This window comes from Rhynchophorus ferrugineus, unplaced genomic scaffold, assembly GCF_030347505.1.
Source record: "Rhynchophorus ferrugineus isolate W39M unplaced genomic scaffold, kcgeb_rfMv2 rfM3, whole genome shotgun sequence".
NCBI classification, from domain to species: Eukaryota; Metazoa; Arthropoda; class Insecta; order Coleoptera; family Curculionidae; genus Rhynchophorus; species Rhynchophorus ferrugineus.
Window position 1 is genome coordinate 20,759,126 of NW_027472582.1, and position 23,902 is coordinate 20,783,027.

The 23,902-nt window shown below is 31.6% G+C and overlaps 1 protein-coding gene across 9 annotated transcripts in view; it reads right to left on the bottom strand.

Annotated features, from left to right (window-relative positions):
- LOC143193448 (uncharacterized) overlaps positions 1-20,067 on the bottom strand; it is a 161,439-nt gene extending 141,372 nt beyond the window's left edge. For 7 of the 9 annotated variants that reach the window (XM_076399652.1, XM_076399656.1, XM_076399649.1 and 4 more), the window contains exons 1-3: positions 19,458-20,033; positions 19,136-19,386; positions 15,488-15,589 (exon numbers count right to left, since the gene is read on the bottom strand). In XM_076399652.1, coding sequence (XP_076255767.1) covers positions 15,488-15,589; positions 19,136-19,386; positions 19,458-19,884 — 780 coding nt within the window. In that variant the 5' untranslated portion in view covers positions 19,885-20,033. Of the gene's footprint in view, positions 1-15,487; positions 15,590-19,135; positions 19,387-19,457 lie in introns of all 9 variants that reach the window. The other 2 variants (XM_076399658.1, XM_076399653.1) reach the window with 2 other exon arrangements.
- Positions 20,068-23,902: the final 3,835 nt, after the last annotated feature.

Sequence of the window (23,902 nt, forward strand, 5' to 3'; positions counted from 1 at the left end):
TTCATTTGATTAAATAACACATTTCATTAAATTCTTTTCAGAGATTTCTATTTTTAAAATAAAATGAAGCCAAACCAAACCAATCCGGAAGAACATTATGAAACCATTGCTACAATTGAAGAATGATACTGCCATTTTAAGAATATGTATTCTAGAGCTCCATATAAAATTCAGATAAATGTACTGATTGCTGTGTAGAGAAACATTACGTCAATATATAACGTGTTTAGTGCATAAAAATGATATTGTAAAAAGACATTTCGAAGCTACGGTGTAGATCTACAGATCAGATTTTGCATAACTAATATTAATACTAATTGTTAAGATATTTAAAAATAAAGAATGATGGAGAATATCAAGTTACCATTAATGACTTCAGCATGTACATTTTCAGGAGGTCCAGACCCTAGATAACAACCATTCAATGAGTTTTTATGTATGTACCATTTGTTCAATTATATTTCTTAAAATTGCTTGAATATATCAATAAAACTTGACAATTAGAATAATTAAAATATATTTTAGTATTAAAATTAAAGTATTAAATTTAAAAAGTTAATATTTAACCTTTTTATGTCAATTTTGTTGAAGTCAAGTCCTTAATCTATTATTTGTATTGAGTGTATTCCCATGTTATATGATGCCGTTTACAATCTGTTAACAAAGTAAGAAGCATAAGCTGATGATAACGATCTTCTGAAGATTGCTTGGAAATTGATTATAATTTTTATTGGAAGTTTATCAAGTTTTTATAATGTTTAAAACTAGAATAGACTAAAATATATTATGTACAATAAAATAAACTCTTCACAAAAACGCTTTTATTTTGAATCAATTCTGGATTAATTCAAATGTAATATTTCATTATATTTTTCAAATGTATTTAGAGATTTTTCTTTATTTTTTTTTTAAATGAGGCAAGGCATATATGTTCTATTAATTGAAATTTAATAATTTGTTGTTATAGGGCTTTATATTAAATTCAGCAAAATATACGAACATGTTAAGTAAGAATATGTAAAAAAATCTTTCTATAGGAGAAGTAATAGGGGTGACATGACTATTAAGAGTTGATCTTTTCCAATTAATATCTCGAACATATTAAGTAAGAACATGTAAAAAAATGTTAAGATTTAGTTTTAGCAATTAGTAAAAGTATTTTAAGGCATTCCATTATTAGATGATGTCCTTTAGAATCTGTTAACAAATTAAAACGTATAAACTGATGATAACGATCTTCTGATGATCGTACGAACTATATTGGAGGGAATAAAGAAGAAACATCTAGTAGAGCAATATAAAAACATCTAAAATTACCCCACACGCACAGTTCGAGCACATAAAATTGCGAGTTAAACAGTCGCCAATAGATCTTTGTCGAACAAAGACAAAACATAGCGGCGGCCGATGCGTGAGTGGAGGATAAGCCTAACGGTGATTCGGTTTTATCGTTTAATGATACGCATGATATTGTACCACTTTGTACCAACGTGGCACAAACGAGACAGCGGCAAATCCAGGGGTTCGATACGTATGTAGACGGTTTTTTTCATCCGACCTCCTTTTCCATTTTTTCTCCACGATTTATTACTAATCTTTTAGTCAGTCTCTCGATCGCCAAACGGTTATGATTTCCATGTTGAAACAGTTATACAACGAGGGAAATTTATATAAAAAACAACATATTTTTGCCACACATTAACTAAAAACAAATTAAAAATAATTATATATTTTTTGAATAAATTAACCTTTTATCAAATATTATATGATAAATTATTTATTATTATCATAAAAATTAATTTATTATTATAAGTAGTAATTTTTACACCAAAGATAAAGAGTAAAAAATAACTTTTGAGGGCATTACTCGATGATGATCCGCTTAAAACAAAAGAAGATTATGAAGAACTATTAAGAGTAATACAAGAAACTATTTCCAATCGTTTGAAAACTTGGGTATGATTCGAGAGCTCGGATATTTTGTGCCGATTGAATTGAAGACATTGAAAGATGTTTGATCAGGTGTGAATTGAAGCAGTCAACGGCAAATTCGGGAAGGTTTTTCATAGCGCCTTGTTACTGGTGATGAAAAGTGGATCCATAAAAGTGGAAAAGTGGAATGATAATTTAAAGTGAAAATGGAGATCAGGGGACCATGCATCAGCAACATACAAAGCCGAATATCCATGGCTCAAAGTCAATGCTCTGTCAGCTTGGTGTAGTATACTATGAGCGGCTAAAACCTAATAAAACCATCAATGGGGATCGCTACCAACTACAATTGATGCGTTTGAGCCAAGCACTCTGCTAAATAAACCGAATAAGTGCAAAGACACAACAAAGCTATTCTTCAGCATCGATCACATGTTGCAAACCGGTGAAGACATACTTGAAATACTTGATATTGAAATAAATGTGCTACACCAGCCGCCGTACTTTCCAGGCCTTGCCCCTTCTGATTACCACTTGTTCATTACTTATTACGAATAATCCAAAAGAATGGGCGATTCGTGGATAGCCTCAAAAGATATATACTTGAATAAAATACATTCTACCAATTTTTCAGAATAAAGTTTCAATATTTTTTTGTCGGTGTTAGATATTAAATGGATAATAATAATAATATTGTTTTATGATAATTATGTAAATACAGTGATACAATGATATGAAGAAAATTATATTTTTAAAAAGTTAAAATATATATTCAATTTGTTTCTTGATTTAAACGATTTTAAGAACGTTCACATTATCATGGTTCAGTATCATTAAGTTTTTAACAAATTATATGTATTGCGAATTAATTTTAAGGGATTTTCTCGAGTCGCTAGTATATTTTTTCTGTCGCAAGTTGATTGGTAGAAAAACCATTGATCACTAAAACATATAGAGTGTAATTGTATGTATTAGTACTATAGAAGCAGTGGTTTCGATATGGTTATCAAAAAAATTGTAAAGATATTGAATTGGAATTGGATTCATTCAATTTGATATTGAATGAAATCATCACGAACAATAGTTAATAATAGAAATAGTTCTCTTCGTTTGAGAAGAGAACACTGAAGAGAAATCTTCTCTCGTTCCTTAACTGAGTTTTTAATTTAAACGATCATTTAAGACAATTTGCATGAAACAACTGTCCACAGTAACGGGGCGATAATTGACGTAAGCCCGAACCGCACACGACCGGGTGGTTTAGCCCCGATTTTTTCGCCAACCAATACTTATCGACACCCCGAAAATCCATCGGCACAACAGGGGTGGTGCCCGAAATTTGCTTCATTCAATCGTTCGATTCGTGTCGTGAGCGGAGAGAGGCAGACCGTCGTCGCTGGAGAAAAAATATGGACGCATCGGCGATTATCGAATTAGGAAAGTTTTTTCGGTCGTTCGTTAGGGGTGCGAACGTTCACGCCACCCTACCCTCCGTGGGCGCGGAGAACGTGCCAAATTTACTTTTTTAGTTGACTTGACTCAGTTTTCAAGTTGACGATTCGCTTGGAATATTTTTTAATTCGATTCGGGAACAGTTCGATTCGGAAAGGGCCAAATAAAGGGCAAGAATTACCCAATTATAATGGAGCCGTTGAAGAATAAAGCATTGTAGATTTTAATAAGCTGTATATATATATATATATATATATATATATATATATATATATATATATATATATATATATATATATATACTACATATACTACTATATACTACTTGTATATATATATATATATATATATATATATATATATATATATATATATATATATAGAAACAAAGTAGTATATGTACTTTTGATATAATTTGAAAAGATTTGTGAGTGAAGATGATGAAGCTAGTGAGGAATCAATTATATTTTAATTAAATACAGAAATTTTAATTCATTAATATAATTGTATAGTTCAATTGTTGTAAAGTTAATTTTTACTTGTTCTTTTTTAAATAAATAATATGTGTATGCTTAACAAAATAATAATAATAAAACAAACAATATGTGTAATAATAATTTTTGTGTAGAAGATGTTTCTCATGACATTATAGAATTAGAATGTATTGTAACTGGTAAATCAAAGTATTTAAGTCTATGGCTCAACACTTCTAATTAAATATAGAAATCATTTTAATTCACTAATATAATTTATACAAAGTGCAAAATACATTGTCCTTTTTTAAACAAATAATATTTGTATACTTAACATAATCTTTAAATTTTTGTTTAAATATTTTGAAGTTCCCATTAATTACCCCAGAATGTACATCTATTATATATCCAGATTCCAGATAATATTTGTTCAATTAATTTTATCATTTGTTCAGTTATATTACTTGGAACTGCTCGAACCTTTTGATAAATTGACAAGATGTTAAAATATATGCTACAGAATAAAATAAATGTTTCCTGGAGGAAAAGTTCCGAAAACTTTGTAGGTTTAAATATTTGATAATATATAACTAAGAGTAGTGTGATAGTAAAGTGTTTCCTAACGGAGATTAAATATAATAATTCCTTGTTTCTTAAGATCATGCATTGTTCATCATTGAAAATAGAATAATTAAATTTATATAGTATTCGTATTAAATATATCTTGATATATTTAATCCATTGTTAGCATTTTTATTGTATTGAATTATGTTTTGGCATAGAACATATTTGTTATAGTATTACAGAAGTAGTACGAAAGGTATTATAGATATGGTAAGTTGAATTGTTTAACTATATGCTTCAATTCAACTTCAACTAATGATTTTCATTATAATTTCCAAAAATTAATAATATGGTAATGAGGATATTCTAATTCCTAATAAAATCAAAATTTACTTAGAAATGAATCCAATAATTAATATTCATTGAGTTATATCAGTTATCTTCGCAACTTCTTCATATAAATTCATATCATCCTCAAACTTCGTTTTGCCTAATTTAGCTCCGCTCGATTTTCAGCTACAACCTGAACTCAAAAAGCTACCATAACATTGTTATAAATGAAGAGATAAAAAAATAAACAAACCAAAGTGATGGAAAAAGTTTATTAAAAGTAATTAATTCTTTTGCGTTTTATTTCAAGAGTCTGTATTTATAATGTTTTTTTTAATTGTTTGTACTGTTTCGGATGAATGAAAATCATCAGTGATTGTTCTTTAATTAGCAGTGACTGGTTTAAAAATATCTATATGATAGATATTGGGCTCGGAGATGGAGTACAATCGATGAAGCCGCCAATAGAAGTTTTTTTCTTAATATTGAAAAAAGGCAAAAGAATTATTAACCGAGTTTTTGCTCGTAGCTGTCGCTCATAAGCGTTTCGCAATAACATCTAGGCAATGGTAAAAAGAGACGTCAGAAAGATGATAAATGGTGTTTATTTAACGATAAATCCGTTTCTAATGCGTGAAATAGAAAAATAACAATAAGACGGGATTGCGCGACAGAAAGAGAGATAGGAGAAAAAAAAAAGACAGGCGACTGTATAAAAGTACAAACATGTAGAAAACGGCAGCGAAAGGCGTAAAACAGATTTTATATTGGGAGACGTTTTTATACGGGGTAATAAAATGCCTTAGTATGGCTAGCCATAGATAAAATAGTAATTTATTAAAAGAAAATTTTGCGTTGACTTTTATAGACGTTTTTATGGTGATTTTACTGCGGCCTGTTCAACGAAAAACTGCGATTTTTTTCGACATTTTATCGGCCAAGGAGCAAGAAACCTATAAAATAGACTGAGGCCAATGCCGGATAGAAATTGGTGAATTCGTAGGAAATACAAAAAATAGACAACAGCCTATGGTAACAACTTGTGGTATTAAAATTAAGGAATTTTAATAGCAGTCCATACAAAGATATGCAGTAAATTATATAGTCTTATAAGCTAATGTTTATACGTATTATATAATATTTTGAGGAATTCTAATTTTAATAATTATTATTAATTGTTTAAAATTTAGGAAGAAGTTTAGTTAAAAAATTAACAAAAATTTAAATACGAGTAATAAAGAAATAAAAAAAAATTGATGTTGCATAAATAAATTAATTAAGTTAAATGTTCAATTATTATTGTTAAAGTATATAATAGCTACGGTGGGTTTGGTTATTGATGGTTGTATGATGATTTTAATTATTTTGCCATAAGAAGATAAAAGTTCACAAACCTGAGCAAGCACTCTGACAATTTTGTTCGCCATTTTCTTAAGTGATCAATATAAGAGTCTCCATTTTACTAACCAGGTTTTATCTGGACTGGACATACTGCTTAACGTGGTCTCCGAATCACGATCCTCGGGACTAAGCCTACTGACTGGTGAGTGACCAACTTAGAGATAATTCCAGAAGACATCCGATCTTACACAGCCTGGTTACTGGTTAGACAACGAATATAATGATGAACCATTAAAAATATATTTTATTAATAAGTTAATAAATTAAATCTCCAAAGTTAAGGTTCAAATCGGCCTGACACATAGATGGCGCTACTAGAATTAAGTCGGTATGTTTTTTAGTTAGCCCTAACCCTCAAAAGGTGCGTATATAAATTTGACAGCTGTGGGATCAATAGTTTGTGAATTATAGCATTTTTAGTGAAGCAACTTTTGTTATTGTGAAAAAATGGATAAAAAGGAATTTTGCGTGTTGATGAAATATTGCTTTTTGAACGGAAAAAATACAGATGATGCAAAAACTTGGCTTGATGTCGAGTTTCCGGACGCTGCCCCAGGAAAATCAACCGTCAAGGATTGGTATGATTGGAAGTTTGGACGTGGTGAAATGAGCACCAAAGACGGTGAACGCAGTGGACGCCCAAAAGAGGTTGTTACCAATGAAAACATTTAAAAAATTCACAAAATGATTTTGAATAACCGTAAATTGAAAATGAATGAAATAGCAGACACTCGAAAGATATCAACTGAACGTGTACATCATATCATTCACGAATATTTAGGTATGAAAAAGCTCTGTGGAGAGTGGGTGCCGCGCGAGCTCACTTTTGACTAAAAACAACGACGAGTTGATGATTCGTAGCAGTGTTTGAAGATGATCAAGCATAATAAACCCGGCTTTTTGCATCGATATGTAACAATGGATGAAACATGGCTCCATCATTTCACTCCAAAGTCCAATCGACAGTCATCCGAGTGGATTGCACGCGTCGGATGGCAAAGTTATGGCGTCTGTATTTTGGGATGAGCATGGAATAATTTTCGTTGACTGCCTTGAAAAAGGAAGGACCATCAACAGCGACTATTACGTAGCGTTATTGCACCGTTTGAACGGCCGCATTTGAAGAAAAAGAAAGTGCTGCTTCAACAAGACAATGCACCGTGCCACAAACAATGGCAAAAATCCATGAATTTGGTTTGAAATTGCTTCCTCATACTCTTTATTCTCCAGATCTGGCCTCAGCGACTATTTCTGGGAAGAAATTTTCGTCGAATGGAAAATGAGGCCTATTTTGAAGCAAAGGACAAATCGTACTACAAAAATTGTATCGAGAACTTGGAGAGCCGCTGTAATCAGTGTATCACCTTTGAAGGGAATTATGTTGAATAAAAAAACTAATTTCGTCAATAAAATGTGTCTTACTATGGTAGGCTGGGTACATTTCAATTAACCTGTTAGCTACGTTGAGTTTAATTATTGATAGTTTTCTGATGATTTTAATCCTTCTACCACTAGAATATAAAAATTAACAAATCTGAGCAAATATTATTATATAGTATTCGTATTATTAGGTAAGGTTTTACCAATAACATTTATCAGCTACAAGCAAATACATGTGCTATAAGACCTATTAAGGTTAATATGAAATTTAATTTAATTAATACGATTAGGGTTTGTTTTACATTTTGATCATAAACATAATTGACGATGAAAATCCGTTCGGGTATTAAAAAAACAGATTATTTATAACAGTAGTGGTAGCGGCACTCCTTGAAAAACGATAGAAGAAGAGTGTATTACTTCAAAAACCAATAACGTAAATAGACCACGGTCTTGGGGAGGAAGCTATCCATTACCGAACATGACTTTTGAAAATTTAATAACATTCGTGATTTCAAGCAATCGAGTGATCGTTTGGCAAGGGCTATTTCATCACCTAGGTGCGAATTACTTGTCATAGGAGTGTATTCAGAACATAACGTTTATACATTCACGAATATTTATTATTATATCTACAAGAAGAGACTATAGTATTTAAAAAAAATTAAAAACAAGATTTAGTTTAAAACTATCTTATCGTCTTCACAGTAGGCTTCATCTCAAATTTGTATCATTAATTTTTTGACATTTCTTAATATCAAAAATATTTTTTGATAATTGATTTATAAAATATACTAGTAATTCCAACAATTTCATTCAGCTCCATATCAATTTTGTGTTTTATATAAGCTTTTATAGGTTCTATAATAGATATTCATCAAATTTATATTCTTGTGACGTACTAAACATACATTAGCTAATTAGTCCGGTTTTGTAAGGAGTCCAAATAATGTACTAAAGAAATTGACCTTGTCAACATTCAACCCATATCTGTTGTGCACTTCACACTGGTTTGACTAATATAATTTTTTTTCAACCGATTTCTTCAACTTTTCGATATATATTTTTTGTAGAAAGTTTTTCGGTTTCATTTAACTAAAACTAACTAAAACTGTTTCTTTTTTTATATATTTTTCAATCTTCAACCTTTGTATACTATAAAGTAACAACAGTTTCACTAAAACCACCGTAGCTTGTAAACTAATTGTTGGAGTGGTATGAAGTTTTGACATATTTAAGGCGTAATAATTTACCGTTTAGAAATCATGTTTCAACAATAGTGGGCCAGAGAGGACTTTTGTTAAGATTTATGTGTTATAATAACCATCATATTATTTGTGTGTGGCCGTATTAATGATGGATTTTGATAGATTAATGCATCATTAAATACTTCATTAGATATAATTGTATTTATTTTATTGCATGTTGATTCATGTACTAATACAATCAACAATTACTCTGAGATCTGGCGATTGTGATCGTCAGAGATTGTATACTGATGACTGGTATGTATGATGATTGTATACTGTACCAAAAGTAAACTTTTGATGGTGCGTATGGATGTAGTATCATGATAGAACATGGCATTGTTTGGCTAGATATAGTAAGAACTTCGTTGTTGAAGATATCGAGAGGACCAGCTAAATAATACGGTATTGCGGGCCAAATTACAACTGAACTTCCTTCATGTTTAACGGTACGAAGTAGACACTCTGCTTTTATTTCGTTCAATCAACAAGTGTTCAGGTGGTTATGATTTTTGCACCACTTCTTTTGCAGCTTAGCATTGGCTTCCGATATAAAGGGCTCGCAATCGCAGCACTTCCGTAGAAGTTAGCTTTGTGGAGCTTCCTTCATAGTTCATACGTTGTTGAAGTAGTTTTTTTTGTGTTTTCTTTCTCAAACGAGTGTTGAGTTCTGCTAATATTTTTATCGCGGTAAATTTATGTTTTCTGTCCACAATTCTTTTTAATGTTTGTCGATCTCTGTCAGTTAACTTTGACTTTGGTTTGATATTACTCTTAGCCGATATTTTTTTGTGTATTATTACCGTGGATATTGTTGCTCGTGAAACGTTAATAACCTCTGTATGTGTTGAACTTAGCACACTATTTAATACATAACCATTAATAAACCATATGAAACCAATGAAACTTAATTTATGCACTCTTCCGCGGTGACTTTACAATTTTTCCCATCAAATTAACATAAATCGACTCTCCATTTACTCGGACGTGAAAAAAAAGCAAATTTTCGACACCTCATACGACACTCGGGCGTTTTTTGTGGTGACACGGCGAAATATCACAAAATCCCGTCGTCGAAAAAAACCCACCCCTATATTAGTTTTAAATGAAGGGGGTAAGTTTTTTTCGAAAGGATTACCAGTAAATTTAAATTCATTGTTCTCCGAACTGAGCCCGATGAATACGCGATTTGTAAGGAAGTCTTTCATATCCCGAAGCCAAATATGAGCCAAAAAAATTAAATAAATACTGGAATGGTGACTATGGGAAAACTGTTAATTAAGAATGGATTGAAGGATTTTTTTGGTATGTACAGTTCAGTAACAGTTATGATATTAATATACACCGTACATGTCATATATGTCATGTATACAATTTCTAGATTTCTAGATGGTTTCTAGATAGTTTTTAGATTCCTTCCTTTGCGGATCAATACTATCTTATATCATTAGTATTATGTGCTCGCATATATTATATGATAATTTATACATTTGACCATTAATTTATTGTGAAAATATAGTACTTCCCATAATTTTTTGTTGGTTGGACAGCGATATCTCATTTAGTTGACAGTCGACATCATCCATAAGAGTTTTACTTGATTTTAGTATTATACTATAGCTTGTAGATCCTTGGGGTTGTTGTGGTAGATATAATTTTCATCATCGACAACGATACGCCAGAGAAAATACTTCTTTTTTTCCTTCCCTACAACGAATATTTCAACGATTCGAAATGGAATTTTTATTCTATTCCTGTGATAGTCCTTTGTCCCCCTTTTGGATCTTTGTCATGGCATGTAAACTTCTGGAAAGAGACAGTTCATCAATTGCTAAGCTCGTTGAGATTTTGAGTTGGGTTTTCGTCCAACAAGTTTTGCAATTCAATGATTTCGAACTTTTGTAAGTCCTCTTGATCGTTCTTTGCCATTTTGCCAAAATTAAGACAATTAATTTTTGAAAATAAGACCGATTATTGATATGCTTGGGCAGCAGATTTTAACAAATTAAGATCAACACCAGTGTATACTGAATAATACTAAAGCAGAACTGTTATATTACTTAGAAAATGTTAAAACCATCAAATTTAACAGTCAAGTTGTTTGAAAGTTCAACACACATTAATATGCATTTTTACCAATATATATATATATATATATATATATATATATATATATATATATATATATATATATGGTTGATCAAAAGACACAAAACACCTAATATAAAATTAATAAATAGCAGTATTTTTAAAAATACGTTAATCCTATTCAAAAACTATTAGTGTTTTTTTTTTGTATCCTGTCATTGAATTATATAAAACTGAAAATGTAAAGATAATTTAAAATCATATTTGGTTGCAAAAACATTTTAACTTTCTGGTATGTTTGAGGCATTGATTTGAGGTCCGAAAATATTGTTCTCTAAGCCTATCACAGAGATTCTTCTGACTAATATTATAGATTTTCTAGTGAATTTAAATCTAGACTGCAGTGGCTCACCACCAAGTTGTAAATACCAAAAACAAATTTCTGTAAAAGAAATCCTTACTTTGACTGTATGTTTAGTATCATTATACTTCGAAACCAACGGTACATTGTCTTCAGCATAAAAAATTTTTAAAATCGACTTTACTCTTTGGTCAGAGCGGTATTGCTAAACCCTAATATTGTCAACGCAATATTTGAGATTTAGTCTTGTTTTAGTTGAACATTATCATTCACTTTATCCTGCTTGATCACATTTATGTTGGTATGGGTTTCTTAAAAGTATTGTTTAAGTTAACAGAATTTCAACTTGATAAGCTTTCACTTTATAATTCTCTAAATAATTATGTATTTAGACATCGCCAAACTGAAAGGTAGGTGAAGAGGCCAATAAAGAGTTGGTATTAAATGAAGAACATCATCTAAACGTAAGAATTATTTGACCATAAAAAATTACGAAACACAAATTACTGTAAGAAATTGAACCAGTCAGTTCAGTCAACCTGAAGAAATTCTACAATTTATTTGACGCAACATAGTAAACAATTTCATAGCAATGCTACACCTCTCACATCTCTTTTGTCAATATGTGTTCTCGTTAAATAATGGAGACTATCGCGACCTATATGCACAACAAAACAGCCTCCTTGACAGGATCACCTTGAGATAAAAAAGAAACGAATTGGGTCATCGCCGCATATTTACGGCTAGTACCGTTCCCAGAGGTTTCGGCTTCTATAAGAGATGACAACAAAAAATGAACCTTTTGTTTTCTATTTCGGAGGTCTACTTCCAAACGATGTACCCAATCCGTGAGAATTAATTCAAGACTTCACTTCCTCATATTATTAGAGAGTCTTCTTTGTGCGGTGTTGCCAGTGTTTTACATTAAATTCCATAGACATAACGAAAAATATGCGATAATTGGCGTTTTTGGTTTCAGTCGTTAGTTCATATAACAATAAATATTTAAGTTTGGGATAAATTGGAGTAGTTACATTTATTATTATATTATCTGCGCGGAGGAAATTTATTAGGAAAGCTTATAGGAATTTTTAACGACTCGGCAACGATGTAAAATTTTACCTGTCCGATCTCACTACCCTATTTACATACGGATTTCGATCTACGGGTTAATTTTTTTTGCCTGAAACAACGGTATCCCTCCAGGAGGTTCTCACCCTTTGAAACACTTACCGCAGGGGATGAAATATTGAAAAATGATCTCTGAATACATTATATATTTTTTTGTTTTAATTGTCGGCCGAGCGCCTTTAACGGCACACAATATATCCGACTTTTTTTCGTCGTTTCTGCGACACGGTGTCGCGTCAGGGCCGGTAGTGGTTTGACAGGTTTGCTTCAGGACATCCTCGGAATGACGGAAGTGGATTTGAGCGCATTGTTTAAGGGAGACGGAACGTTTTGCTATGCGAAAGCGGCCAGAAAAAAAAATGATTCCGGCTCTCTAACGGTTATTTTCGTAATTTTTCAATGAGGAAACACGTGTTGTTTATGGCTCCGTAAGTGATAATTAGCTTTATGTTATCTGCTATGGAGATATTAAATTAAGAAATTGCCGCTGGTCGTTGCTGCCTGAAATTTTACGATCCTCCAGTTTGATTAAAACATATTGAAAAGTCTCGTTTAAATCTAATTATTTAATTGCTTTATAACAATTATACGTCTGGTGAATACATGTTTGTTCGGTAGCGTTTTTATGCTACCTAAAAAGATCCATGTCAAGCAATATATAATTTTCACATATGACCAAAAAGTAGTTTTTTTAGAAAAATATGGTGAATGCGCTTTACCATATATCTCACAAGCGGAGGTTTGTTGAAATGACTAGTAAATTTGCTTTAGTAAGTTTTATAGTTGGCCAAGTCAGTGATGGTAATGATTATTTTGCAACGAACTTAAAATTTTTGTTGTATAAGTCAATACTTAGACACATTTGGACCTATGGTATTGAACTGTGGAGTACTACCAGCAAATCTAACATAGATATCCTCCAGAGGTTCCAGAATAAGGTGTTGCGAGTCATCGTTGATGTCCAATATTACTTGTCCAGCAAACTGATTCAGAGCGATATCCCCATAGAAGCCATAACGAGTGTGATTCGGAGTGTTAGTGCGAAGTACTCTGAAAGTCTATTAGTGCATCCCAATGCACTCGCCAAACAGTTAAATGTGCGCGATGACAGTGAAGTGCGTAGGCTCAAGCGCAAACTACTATACGAACTGATTAATAGACACACAGAATGTGATTTAATAATCAAGAATAAGCTAGAATAGTTTTTAGAATAAGTTAGAATAGTATATAGAACAAGATTTAGATTATAAGTTGTACAGCAGATCACTTCCTGAAGTGATTTTTTACATGTCAGTATAGTTATATTATATAACTGAAACCATATTATTATACTTATTGCCCACGGGCAGATTGTTGACGTTCTAGGAGATTAACTAAAAAAAAAATCTTAAAATATTTTATTCTATACAGAGTGGAAAGTATGTATCATTTTATTTTTACAAGTTTCTATTAGTCTATTAGTGTTTTTTTTATATAGCTTTGTATTTCAAAAGAATATTTGAAATGAAATTACGAAACAATGAAGTGAATGAAAATTTATCAAATCACACAGTGTTTTAGCTTACTTAGATTATATTTAATACAGGAGAGCCCTTATTGAATGAAATAAGCTCATTAAAGAATTTATTTTCAATCTAATTAAATCCATAAAAATATAGTTTTTAAAACGTAATATTTTAATAGTAGTTTAGATCAAAATTGAAATCACATTTAAATCATTTTATATATAAATATTTGATATAACTGAGTTTTGCATTGAGATGTTGAATAAATTTTCGTTTTAGTTTTGCAACAACAGTCATTAAATTATCTATATATGCTTTAAGTTCATTGCATCTACACGCAAGTAATATAAACAAGTATGACGTTAATTCAGACATCATATTATTTTCCAGAAGTATACGCAATTTTTTGGTGACAGATATGTGGAATTTTAGAGGGATAGGCACCTACACATTTGCAGATTGATCGTTCAGCATTTTTGATCAGTAAGAGCTATGTAAGATAGCAGTCTAAGCTAGGATGTGGGTCAACACTGTTGTAAGATAAAGTTGGCAAAGTTATATGTTTATAGTTCAAAGCCTCAAGCAGAATTAATTCTTAATGTGTTTGAGCAAAAGAAATAACATTTAGGTAATAAAACAATGCTTAATGACAAGATATGTGGAAATCTACTTGGAAACTTTTAGCTTATTTTGTGGACAATCTTATTATTACGTGTTTCTATTGTTATTTTATATAATGACTGATCAGCAAGTCAATCAGCGAGTTATACAATCAATCGCAAAAAAATTATTCTCGGTCAATTTTTGGAATAATGTTTAAATAGTTTAAACATTGTTGTGTTTATTCACTTCACATGCCTTATGTTGTGCAATATGATATATAACAAATTATACGATTCATTAACATGCTTGATCGGCTACAAAGGCGCGAGTTTGAATAATTTTATTAAAATACAATAGATTTTTATTGCTACTATGAATATGTATGTACGGATACGGAATTTACTATAGGTTGTCCATAGAAATAGGTGATTCATCATTTTAGTAACTACCCAAATTTTATTATTTTATATTTCTGGTATCTTAGTGGAGTTTCCGTCAGACAGATACTCAATAACCATGTGTAATTTAAACCGTTCTGTTACACGTGTTTGGTTTCTAATGTAAGTGTGTGTTTTATTGATATTAAAATACTTACCAAAACATTTGACATTTTTCAAATATCCAATACCCCAAAATGTCACATTTTTTAAATAGTTTATATAAATATGCATAAATATAAAAATATACATATACAAAAAATCATGCTTACTTGTTGATGGCAAAACTGAATATTAAATCGAACCAATTATGTTAAAATCACGGAAACGCAATGTACGTGCAAAATAATAATAAAATAAAAACTGTCTGTTTCAACTAATATAATAATAAAATTTTATAAAAAATTGACACAACCATACAAAAGTAATCGATAAATAGCAAATTTGTGGTGGAATAAACTAAAACAAAACAATAATGAGATAAAATACGTGATAAATAAAATAGAAAATTAAAAATAAATAGTTTCTGAATAAAGCCAAGCATGGGCAGATACTATACACGGTTGAAAAGAAGCCAACTCACTCGCTGCAGCGTGGTCCAGCATTCTTCCAGGGTACGCTCGGAGATAGCCGACGAGTTCCGTTGTAGTTGATTGAAATCCGGCAGCGTTAGATTGGAAAGAAACTATTTAGTATGGTGGTTAGTATGGTTGAAGATGGTATCACAAATCACAACACAGCATAAACACACACACATACATACAAACGCAACAATAACACCTATTTATTTCTTATTTATAATGACAATTTAATTAAATTTAATTACATTAAGGGGTTACATAAGTTTAGCAACTTCATATTTTTCTCAGGTCGAGAATATATTCTCGAATTTTCTTAAAGCCAATCGTAGGTAATTTCAAAATAGAATATCTCATCAAAAATTATTTTGTAAACCAACAGATACGATATGAAAATTTACTAAATTTATTGAAAGGTTGCTTATTTTTGTTAATTAATTGATAATTGAGGAAGGCTTTCTATAGTTGGTCATAATTTATTTTACAAATTAAGACAATAAGAAACTTGTATTTATCTAAAAATGAAAATTTTATCTATTTGATTGAACATTTATCAACGATTATGTGCTGTTTTGACTGATGATCTTTTTCTAGTTTTCTGGTAAAACCACAGTTTCGTTACTTTAGAAGTTTTGAGAATTCTGAGAGAAAAACTGAAGTAATGGTAAGTCAGGTAGTCACGCGGGGCAGGGTCCGGGCTATATCTGTAGCATGAAAACTCCCCAACTGTTCATTCAATCAAGCAACTCATTATGAACAATTTGTTACTAATCACATTAAATATTTTAAGAAGCCAAGTATTACCTGTTTTAGTTTCAATTACTACTTTTTACACATTTATATCCTATGTAATCAATATTTCATGTCAGTAATGTCTCAATTTCGAACAGTTATCAAGCTTTTTTTAGCGATGATTAGTTTTAAGTGTTTTAGCAGTACTTTGTATATCAAATTTTTGATTAATTGTCCGATCAGAGCAAGCTTCATATTTAACATTGAAATCTGCGGAACAAAAATGAGAAAACCTATTTTGAACTTCTCCCTTTCAGTCATAATAAATCCAAAATACGGCCAATCTTTTAGGATCTCTATTTTCAAAACGCAATAACTTTTGAATTCGTAAACGAATGATGCTTTATATATAGAATGTTCTATGTATTCCGATCTTCTAAACGAACAAATTACTTGTTATTCAACCATATATATTTAGTCTTCTATTCAATTATTCGGTTCTTTGACACGATTTGATTCAAGTTACTGTTTAATTTCAACTAAAGCTGTCGTTTTAATAGTTTTTGTTTTTGATGTTTTTTTGAATATTTATATCTGCGTATATATAAAATAATATACTTCGATTTTTCCTCATAAGAAAATAACGGAAGTATGACTTTAGGTTTTTTTAACATACATATATTATAATAAAAATAATATTATATGATAAATCATAATAACAATAAACATAACATTTTTAGTAACGTTAGGCATCAGCATTAATTTAAGAGATTTATCTTATAAAGTATTAGACCAAAGATATATCGAAAAACGAGGCTTCACTAAATAAAAACAATTTGAATTTTGGAATTAGTTGTTGTCATCAATTGATTAATAGTCATTTTCTGTTTTTTTCAAAAGCTCATTTAAAATGCTTTAGACCTAAAAAATGTACAAATGTACGTGTCTTATTATGTATTTAGCTCTTATAGTTTGTAATTTCATTGATAACAACACATTTATAGTAACGTTAGGCATCAGCATTAATTTAAGAGATTTATCTTATAGAGTATTAGACCAAAGATATATCGAAAAACGGGGCTTCACTAAATAAAAACAATTTAAATTTTTGAATTAGTTATTGTCATCAATTGATTAATAGTCATTTTCTTTTTTTTTTCAAAAGCTCATTTAAAATGCTTTAGACCTAAAAAATGTACAAATGTACGTGTCTTATTATGTATTTAACTCTTATAGCTTGTAATTTCATTGATAATAACACAATGATCAAAATAATTTTAAAAAAAGTTTTTTTCTTGTAATTATTTAATTTGGTATGAGAAAAACCTCATGAAATAAAATCGAAATAATTTGATTATTAACACAGATTAAAATGAATTAATACGTAAAATATATAAAAACTATTCTGTATCTATTAATAAGAATTGTTGAAATGGAAAACATCTACCTTACATTAAAGCGTTAATAAATAGGTACGAACACAGACATAAATAACAAAACAAAAACATAATGAAATCTGTGAAATTCCCATTATAATCAATCAATATTACTCTCAATCGATAACACATAGTAAGCGTTGAAAAATAATAGTTAAAAAAAAAGTGAATCCGAAAACAAAATGGTCTGGTTAATTAAAAATTGCGCACTTGGGACTGTAAAAATTTCTTATAAGTCGAGGCAATTTTATGCTTCGGCAATTTGAATGAAGAATGCCATAAAATCGGACAGAAGGAAGCCATTTTGCTGAAGTTAACACCCATAACAAAATATGTAAATACTGTGCAATTATTACACGCTAATAATCCGGCGTTCTTAGTGCATACGAATTTGTTATAAATCTATAATTACTTATTAAAAAGAACTTCTTTTAGGATTTGCAGTGACGTAGTTAGGGGAATTTAAAATTCACTGAAAGTTTTGAATATTATTAAAAAATGTATTTTTGAAGGTAAGTTCTGTTTAATGTAAATTAATACAAAATATTTCACAATTTTTATAGTTATCAAGTAAGGCAAGGTAGTGAAAATTATTTGGACAATATTTTAACTTTTTTTGTTAGTATGAATATTAAAAGAAGTTAAGAACGCAGCTTTATTTAAACTGCATTCATCCAGGACGAACACCATCCAAAGCGTCGCGATTGTGACGCCACCGACGCCTGAATGAGAGTCTCATAATTAAAAAACGACGCCGCTGGAGTTTTTGGGCATGGCAGATAGATGGCGCGAACTGCCCGATTCTTAAATATATCCCAGATCTAATTTGGTGCAGTTTGACGGCAAAAAATCACTCATTCTTCTCACTGATATTATCGGTTCTGTCCTTAAATTAATCTTATTATATTTTTTTTAATTACACACGTTTTATGATTGGCGTCAGAGTAAATAAAAAAACTCGGTGTAATTTATTTTCGATACAGAACACAAGCAGATAGTAATTAAAGCGCCAATTTCCCTTGCCGGGTAATTATTTCTGTCGAACTTGAAAAAAAACCCTACGATATATACCATATGGTAAACAGAGCTTGGTACCTCTAAGACCATGTGTGGGAACAGCGTGTACGATTGAAAGGTTGATTTTTTTCTTTTATATTGTACATTGTTTAATCATAGTATATCCTCGTTCTTTTTTTATGTAAATGTTATTTAAACCCTTTGTGAATGATTATCATGATCATCAAGAGAAAAATTAAAACATATTAATAAAGAAACAATAAATTAATAGTATTCACACTCATTAAGAATATTAGATATGCAGAGAAAGTTTGAAAGCGACTGGTGGCGCCATCTTCGCGCGCCTTCGCGAAATATTAGGAAGTAAATTTGTTTATAATTTGCACTACGTTGATATCTAATATTCTTGTTCTTTTTCACACACTTTTCTATAACTACGATGGAGTATTATATTGTCAAGTGTCCTACCTGTAATTCATTTACGATTTTCTCTGTCATAAGTTTATCAGGACTGTTGGAACCGCTGCCGAATGGTTGTCCCATCATGTTTGGCTGCCCGAAAGGATGACCGTGTGTGGATTGCGGCGTCGGGCTGCTCATATGGCTTGGGTTTGGACTTCCTAATTGGGGATTTTGATTTGTGTTGGGTGGCGGTCCTTGACCGTTTGACTGGGGACCTTGTGGACCACCCATTTGATTTTCCGAAAAACAGTTGACCCCTAAGACAGATAATAATTTTTGAAAACACAATTTTCTAGTTTGATTTAGGGTTTTTCGAAAATATCTTTACCTGTAGGTGTTAACTGGGGTCCTTGGACGTTATTCTGTGGATTTGGTGTTTGGGAATTTTGCTGGCCGCCTTGTTGGGCGTGATTTTGACCGTTGGGTCCTTGTTGTTGGGTGTTCATCGCGTTCTGCTGCTGATTCGCCTGGGTGTTCTGTGCGGCGTTCTGGGCCGCGTTCTGTGCATTCTGCGCTGCAGCGTTCTGGGCTTGAGCCTGCTGCAAGGCCATGGCTCCGGGTGTTACTACGTGTATTTGACTGGAGTTTGATTGCTGAGACGGTGAATGGGCCGGCATCGAGTTCGTACTACCCGGCACCGGTGAATTCTGATTCGAGTTGCTGAGGTTCTGAGGCATGTTTTGGGGCGGTCCTCTCGCCTGGTTCCAAAAGTCGTTATTCATCTTGAACACGGGCCGATTGTTCACTTCGGTCATCTGAGGACTGATTTGCAACGGTTGCAGGGGGGCCGACCGTAGATCCAGCGCGGCGTTCTCCTGCAGTTTAAACGAGTTCTGCAACCATTTCGCTACTAAATTCTCATGTTCGACCTTGAGGTTATTGAGAATATTTTGTTCCTCCGTGGTGAAAATTTTGGCCGCTATTGTTGCAATTGGAGATCAAATGGTGCACGTCGCCGGGGCGGGCAACGACGGAGGTTCAACGGCTGATAGACAGTTTGAAGCTGGACAATCTCCAGTTGGGTATTTGGTACGATATGATTATTTTGACTGCGTGCGTAGCGACGCTTGGTCAACTTTAGGTTTGTATGTAGGAACTTTAGTTTTCTGTAGGCAAGAAAAGGCTCAGGTGGGTCCTTTTCCCTCGATGATTTCTGGGTATTTTTTTAGATCTGAAATGGACCACAAGAAATGTCTAAATTAAGATGATCCTTGCACGATTCAACATTTAAAATAAATAATAAATAGTGTCGGGTTAAATTAAGTATAAAATGATCTTAATTTTATGTGCTATTTTGGAATTCTTTAAATTAAACATTTACTTATCAGTTACTTTATTAGTTATTGTTTTAAAAAATTCGTATGATTTTCTATGTTCGTTTTCTGTATATCTTAATTCTTCAGGATTATCTTTAATTTTACTAACCCGTGGATGTTGTTTAGTCGAATTTTTTAAAAATATTTTCGCTATCAAAACTATTTCTTTTAACACTAATTTTATTTTTTGAAAATTTGATGTAATGATTTAACTTAATGTTTATTTTTATATATATTTAAAATTATCTATTATAATAATACGTTTTCCTTAACTTTAATAAAGATGTTATTTACTGTAAAATGATAACTGAACGTAATAGTAAGAGTGTAAATATATCTAGAATTCTATAATATACTTAAATAATATGTTACGTATAATTCAATGAGTTTAATGTTTTTTTGTAATTTTATCTCTAAAATTGTTAAAAAGTATTTAATTATAATGTCCTCCTTATTATATAAAATTTTAATATATTTGGATATATTTCAATTAATTAATGAATATATTTTTTTATTAATATCTACATATTTAACAGCATTTTGTTAAGTTGAGTTATCATAACCGAATTATTTTCTTGTTATTTTCTAATATTTTTGAAGCTCAGCTTCCATAAAAATGACTAAGTGCCAAACTGAAGTACAGCAACAAAATAGACGATTGTGACTAAATTTTAATGAATTTTTCGGTGAACATGTTTATTTTAATTTTTATGTAACACATGATATGTCTGTTGCACTGTTGAAATTATTTTTGTTGAAAGAATGTTTGTTGTTATTGGTGGTAAGTTCTGGCATAATAAGTCCATATGATTTTCGAACTTTTCTCGAGATTATTGTTAATATCCAATGGAATTATGTGATGGTGATTGAGGATGTTTGGGTGCGTGTCTCTGTCTTATCATATCCATGCATCATTACTCACATGATACAATAATATTTTAACAGTATGAAACAGGTACTCAAAAATATTGCACAAGAAAACTTTCCGTCGACAAATTACACAACGTTTCTGTTCACAGTTGGAAGAAAAAACTTTGGCGCGCACTGAAACTTTACCGAAAAATGTCCGTAAATGAATAAAAACTGCTCGAGATTAACACTGGGCGACACCGTACGTTTCCTTTTACCGATTGATATTTGAATTTTGGAAGAGAGACCGTTTCGAAATAATCCGACGTAATGGGCACGTGTACGTTGTCGGAGCGGGACTTAGAAAATTTCCCCGAGCGAGGAGAGATGCTTTGCCGGGCGCGTCGTGTGTCGCGAAAAGCGTCTTTCCTTGAAGAAGCGTCGCCGATAACTAAGAAACGCCACCGCGACGCTTAAAGATCCGAAAGACAACCATCTCCTAAATTTACCCGTCGAAGACTAAGAATACACGCTAAAATATCCCCCGAGAGAGACGGCCTTACGCAAGAACGACGCGCGCGACAAGGACCGACGCCCCGTCTAAACAGAGAAACGCTTATGGGAACTTCTGATATTTCCAAGAGAGAGCGTCTAAGGGTGGCGAGCGAGAGGGACGCACGCAAGACGCCCGCGTGCGACAGGGAGCGCGGCACCTTAGACCAGAATCTTGGACGAGCGCGCATGAGCCGACGGCCGTTTTAAGGAACGGTCGGCGCGCTTTCCCCACTCCCGCTCGAAAAAGTGGAAAAGGGGGCGCGAAAAAACCGTCTTGATTTTTTCCGTATCCCCACCGCCGCGCCGAACGAGGGGGCGTCGTAGGGGTAAGAAAGTAGGGGTTGTAGGGGGTTGAGAGCGTCGGCAGCGGACCGAGAAGGTTAGACGGAGCGGAGGATGGGACGATGCTGGCTGGGTTGTTGGCGACGTGTGTGTTATGGTGCTGTTGTTGTTGTTAATTTCCTCACTTCTTCACGGAGGAGCATTTCCCATTCGATCGTCACTGGTCAGGGTTTATTAGTATCTCGCGTTTTGCGTTCCGTATATTCTTTAGTGGTTTTGTTCTTCGGTAAGTCCACATTCCAATCGTGTTAGATTTTATTAATCAGGATAGATCTGATAAAATATCAACTCAGCATGACCTCAATTCTGTTAAACCCTGATCTTGGATATCTAATCTATTTTTTAAAATTATATTCACGATTTAGTGTTCTTCAATATAACTTATAACTTATGCAACAAAAAAAACAATGAAATAATATTCCAAGGTTCAATTATAGGTTTCTTTGTGTTTCCGCGCATTCTATTATTTATCTTCTCAGGTTTATCATCTAGTAATTGATTTTTACACTAGTATAGTACTCCATTGGTGGTCTATATTGCTATACATGGTCAATTTCATAAATACAACTCTTCATTTATTCATTGTTTAATGCTATATTCTCATTCAATTTCATATACATTCATTATCATATTAATATAACCTGGTTAATAATATTTAATAATTATGTATGCATTATTTTAAATATTTTTCGTATATATGAAATATATTAACGGTGACCTCAATTCTTTTGAACCCTTATCTTAGATATATGATTTTTGGATTTTAGATAATTTACTGTTCATCAATATAATTTATAACTTACGCAAAAAAAAACAGTGAAATAGTATAAATGTAATGGAATTCTTTGTACTTTGTAATTGAGTTTTTCACTTCATTGGTGGTATGTATTTCTATACATGGACAATTTCGTAAATTCAACTCTTCATTTATTCTTTAATAAATGCTGTATGTTCGTTAAATTTAATATACGTTCATATTAATATTACCTTGTCAACAATATTTAATAATTATGTATGCATTATTTTTTATATTTTTGGTATATATCTGCTGCTATTGTGTTTACATGAAATTCGATATTATATTATTGGTATGATATTGTGAAATTTTAAATTCATCTATTAATTATCAATATTAATTTTGCAGTTGGTTTGTCATGATACTTTACATACAATTTTAATATTTTCAATTAAGATTATCTATATGTGGTTTTCTAAGATAAATGATTTAAAATAAAGCTACTATAGACACTAATTAGTTCATTGGTATAATACATTTTATAGAACCTATTTTAAGAATTCCGCAGTATTTTTGTTGATTATCCTTCAAGAAGTTTGAACGTTTTACGGTTAAAAAGAGCAGTTAAAGAGGCAATCTAAATTGCATATATAACTCTATTTAGTTCATATATCAACTAAAAATTTGAAGGATTTGTTGAAACTTGTGTTTGTTATCTACTAAATTATAAAATCAGAAATACACATATGGTTTCTGAATCTGTGGAATATTAATTCAATTAAGAACAAATATATGTACAAAACTGAATGTATTTAACATATTGTACTTGGATTCATTCACAAGCAAGGCGAGTGCGAGATTAATACATCAATTTTAAACAAATATTTCTGAAAATATTGGTGTTTGGGCTACTAGACAATTGATTACTACAATATTTATTACTGTACATATATTTGTTACATATATTAAGTACAT